Source organism: Ceratina calcarata, unplaced genomic scaffold (genome assembly GCF_001652005.2).
Source record: "Ceratina calcarata isolate Rehan_Ccalc_2016 unplaced genomic scaffold, ASM165200v1 scaffold877, whole genome shotgun sequence".
NCBI classification, from domain to species: Eukaryota; Metazoa; Arthropoda; class Insecta; order Hymenoptera; family Apidae; genus Ceratina; species Ceratina calcarata.
The window spans coordinates 14045-17742 of record NW_017180126.1 but is presented as its reverse complement, the minus strand read 5'-3'; the positions used below and the strand labels follow the sequence as shown (position 1 = coordinate 17742).

Here is a 3698-nt window from a genome sequence, read left to right as displayed (position 1 = left end):
CCTGACCCTTCAGTGACTTTAGACATTAGATTTCTCTTGGAGAACATCAGTTTATTCGAGGATTGGGTGGGTCTTGATAAAAATTTCTGAATCGACGGACTCTATTAAAGGTTTTATCGTGATTCGTACTCCTGAAAATGCTAAAACCTAATAAAATCGAATAGAGGATCACGGTGTGTACATATCCCGAAGAATATTCTTAGCATGTGGGTAGAGGCTGCTTCAAACATGGCTCTTCAAATAAACAGTTAAGTGACTGTATACTCCGAAAGTCTGCATGCAAAGATAACCATATGGCTGCCAGGGATATCATCAGCCACTATTATTCCACAGATATGTATAACCCAAATAACGCGTTTCTTACAACTTCATTTTTCTACCGTTTCTTCTTACACGCTATTAGTTTGTCCTAACAAAAACGATGATAGCTTCCTCCGATAGGATTGCATATTTTTTCATCGCACATATCGACGCACTCATCGCGCACTGATGGCATGATTCGCAAAAATCATTGCAAATAGCTTAAGGAATCATAGCAAACAGCATAAAATTTATGCAATTACATCGCGTATTCGCAACTGTGTATACAAAAATAAATCCCGTTAAATCTGTTTAACGTCGATCCGATTTCTGGAATGCAGATTTGATAATATTTATTTGATAAAATGTACCGAAAGGGGAATTCTTCTGGTCGCGCTCCATCGAGGCTCATCAGCGTTCAGAGACCAATCTTCACCGAGCCACGCCTACAACACCCATCGCGGACCAATCCCGCGGACGAAATTCCGGCTCGAGCTCGGAGCTGATTTTTTTTTCTTAAAACCAAATTTCCGTGCCGGGCATGGGTGGAATCCGTTCGCTCATTCATCTCAATGCACTTCCGCGAAAGTGATTGTAATCGCGTCAGTAATTCTTAATCGGCGTAGAATCGAGCCGTTGTCAAAAACGATTATCTACCTCCGGACCATGACAGAGTGCGGTGCACTTGTGCGTAATTTATTTTCGTTGCCATCTTGAATGGATCATTGTCGGCGAACGTTGTAATCGTTGTTAGTGATCGTCAGTAATTAGAACGGCAGTGAATCGGAATCGTAACGAAGATGAACCAAGTGAAAACCCGCGTGGTGGACGGTGCCAATTGTTCCAAGGACCTGAAGTTCAGCGTGGAGCGCATACTGTCGGACGAAATTTCCTGGAGGAAAACAGGTAAGACCGACAGATGTCTACCGAGTTAGATTTCGAACGAGACAAGGGAATTAGTGAGGCTGTTGAGTAAAAACATGTGTTGGCGAAAGATGTGCTTAGGCCGTTTCCGGTGCAGTTTTCCACGGTCCGGTGCCCCTGTCCCGGAGGTTGCGTGAGGTGCGAGGCACTTCGGATATGCCCTTCGTCCTTCCCTTATCCTCAGACGGTACCTGGAAACTATGGGACCAGCAATCATGCGAACGGTGACAATTACGCTAGCATCTATCGGCCCGCTCCGCTTCGGCCAGTGCCCAGAGGTGAGAATCGATATGCAAATTAACGATTTACGCAAATTAATTAATTTCTTATTTAATATTGCACTTTGCTTGAACCGCGTTTGAGCCAAGATTCTATTTAAGTACTCCGAGCTCGCGTTTTAATTGTAACAAGATTCCGTTGCACAATTGGACGAGCTTCGTAGCGTGAATCCCTTCGCCGGAAAGAGGCACGTGAAACGGAGGTTGCGTCATTAACACAAATGCGAACATATGGACCTACTGCCTTGTCTCCCGAGTACTCGGCAGCAAGTAGGGCAAAATATTTACGCGTCAGTGTATTCTCGTGTTTCCTGTCCGTGTTTAAACGACATCTTAAGTGCCACCATTCGTTTACGACCGACGTAAACAGCGGTTTGCCCCTGCCTCCGTTCAGTCGGGAGAATAACCCCACAGGAATTTTTAAAACATCATAAAAAAATTAATAAAAAAGGAGAGGAGCCATAAATTTACACGTCTATGTAATAATCATCGATACTTTAATTCATATAATAATTTTTATTACAATAATCGATAGTAAATTCCCGTTTACAAAAATTAATCGACGTAAGATATCACGTAAATGGTTCGACACGTCCCGAGGATCCGAAGTTGCATTTTCAAACAGGCGGCATAAAGCGTCCCGAAATAACTCTGACCTTAGCAAACTGTCGGCCGTCGAATTCATTCGGATGAGGACCGTACCAACCGGGGATAGAACCACACTGTTTAAACTTGTACAGATGTTGTATACTCCCGTAGGGCTGTAAATCAGGCAGAAGTACCCAATCTCGGGTGGCTCTTATTCGGGCTAGGATCTGTTGAAACAGACACCCATCCGGCAAAGGCTACCGTTCACGACTGTTTACATCGTGTCTACCTCTAATTTGTATTCCTCGACGTACGCACGAATCCCCGGGCTTCTGTTTCTACGGGATAAGAGACCCGGGACAAGTATCCCTTGTTGCGTTTGTGTACGGGCCTCAAGTGGACACTGAACCTCCTCTTACAGTGCCGATGTCCTCTGCCCAGGCGCCGGGCAATCAATCGGAGTCAAGCACCAGGAGGAAACGATCCTGGTCCAGAGCCGTTTTCAGTTCTTTGCAGCGCAAGGGATTGGAACGAAGGTTCTCGTTGCAGAAATATATTACCAAACCCGACAGGCGGCAGCTCGCCGCGACTCTCGGCTTGACCGACGCGCAGGTATTTTTATATCGTTAAAAATAAAATATTATAAAATATTAATAGACTGCAGATATACGCCTTAAAAAAAAACAGAAGTAGTGCATTTGATGTATGGAATATGAAGAATAAATAATTTCTAAATAAAATACAATATTTTTAACGTTGAATTAAATTATAACAATAGTCTAACCGCTGACACTGTTTTTATTCTTACTAGATTTAATTCCCAATTATCTTTCATTAAATTTACATTAGTGAAAAGATATTGTACCAATGCGAAGAGTTCTCTGATACATCGTATTACTTTAACATAAAAGTCAGCAGTTTAATAAATTCATTGGAATTGGTGAATGAAATGAGGGATCTGGTTTTAGGTAAAAGTTTGGTTCCAAAATAGGCGTATGAAGTGGCGACACATGAAAGAGAGCGAGACCGCGGTGCTGAATCCGAATTCGCAGAAGGACGTGAGCAGAGCGCCGATAAAAGAGAGCGCGAAAAGCGCGGCGATTGAGAAATCGGAGGACGAGGAGGATGTCGAGATCGAAGTCGACGTGTAAATTTTAACGAGATTTCATATTAGTTTGTCATACATTTTTATTTTAAGGAATAAAGTTTGTTAAATACCCAAAGAGTTATATCATATCTATTGTTCCCTGATGAGAACCGCGTCGCGATCTTCGAATATTTCTCGCGATTGCTATAGGCAACCGCGTTGTTATTTCCCGTTATAAATTAACGCGTCGATCGTATGGTTATAATTGACTCCAGTTAAAAATGCAACGATTGTTGCCGAGGTTTCTGTCGATCCCTCGACAGTACGCGCTGACGATGATGTCCAAGTCCGTGGCTGCGAGCGAGGGCCGCAAATGCTTGGAGCTGAACGCATCCGACATTATTTGTAAGTACAGACACCGAGGACAGATTGCTAAAAAGTGGCAGTTTTATAGGATTCACACGAAAAAGTTTGCAATTTTTTACATCGTCTAAAATATATTGCCATATTGAAAAAATTTC

The 3698-nt window shown here is 42.9% G+C and overlaps 2 protein-coding genes across 2 annotated transcripts in view; both read left to right on the top strand.

Annotated features, from left to right (window-relative positions):
• Positions 1 to 1100: 1100 nt before the first annotated feature.
• On the top strand, positions 1101 to 3241 carry LOC108631316 (H2.0-like homeobox protein). Its single transcript, XM_018035157.1, has 4 exons — positions 1101 to 1206; positions 1296 to 1502; positions 2512 to 2702; positions 3059 to 3241. The coding sequence occupies exons 1-4, from the start codon at positions 1101 to 1103 to the stop codon at positions 3239 to 3241; spliced, it is 687 nt and encodes a 228-aa protein (XP_017890646.1).
• Positions 3242 to 3458: 217 nt separating this feature from the next.
• Positions 3459 to 3698, top strand: part of LOC108631315 (putative cytochrome P450 12a5, mitochondrial) — a 6401-nt gene continuing 6161 nt past the window's right edge. Inside the window, exon 1 of the mRNA XM_018035155.2 lies at positions 3459 to 3608. Coding sequence (XP_017890644.1) covers positions 3459 to 3608 — 150 coding nt within the window. The remainder of the gene's footprint in view (positions 3609 to 3698) is intronic.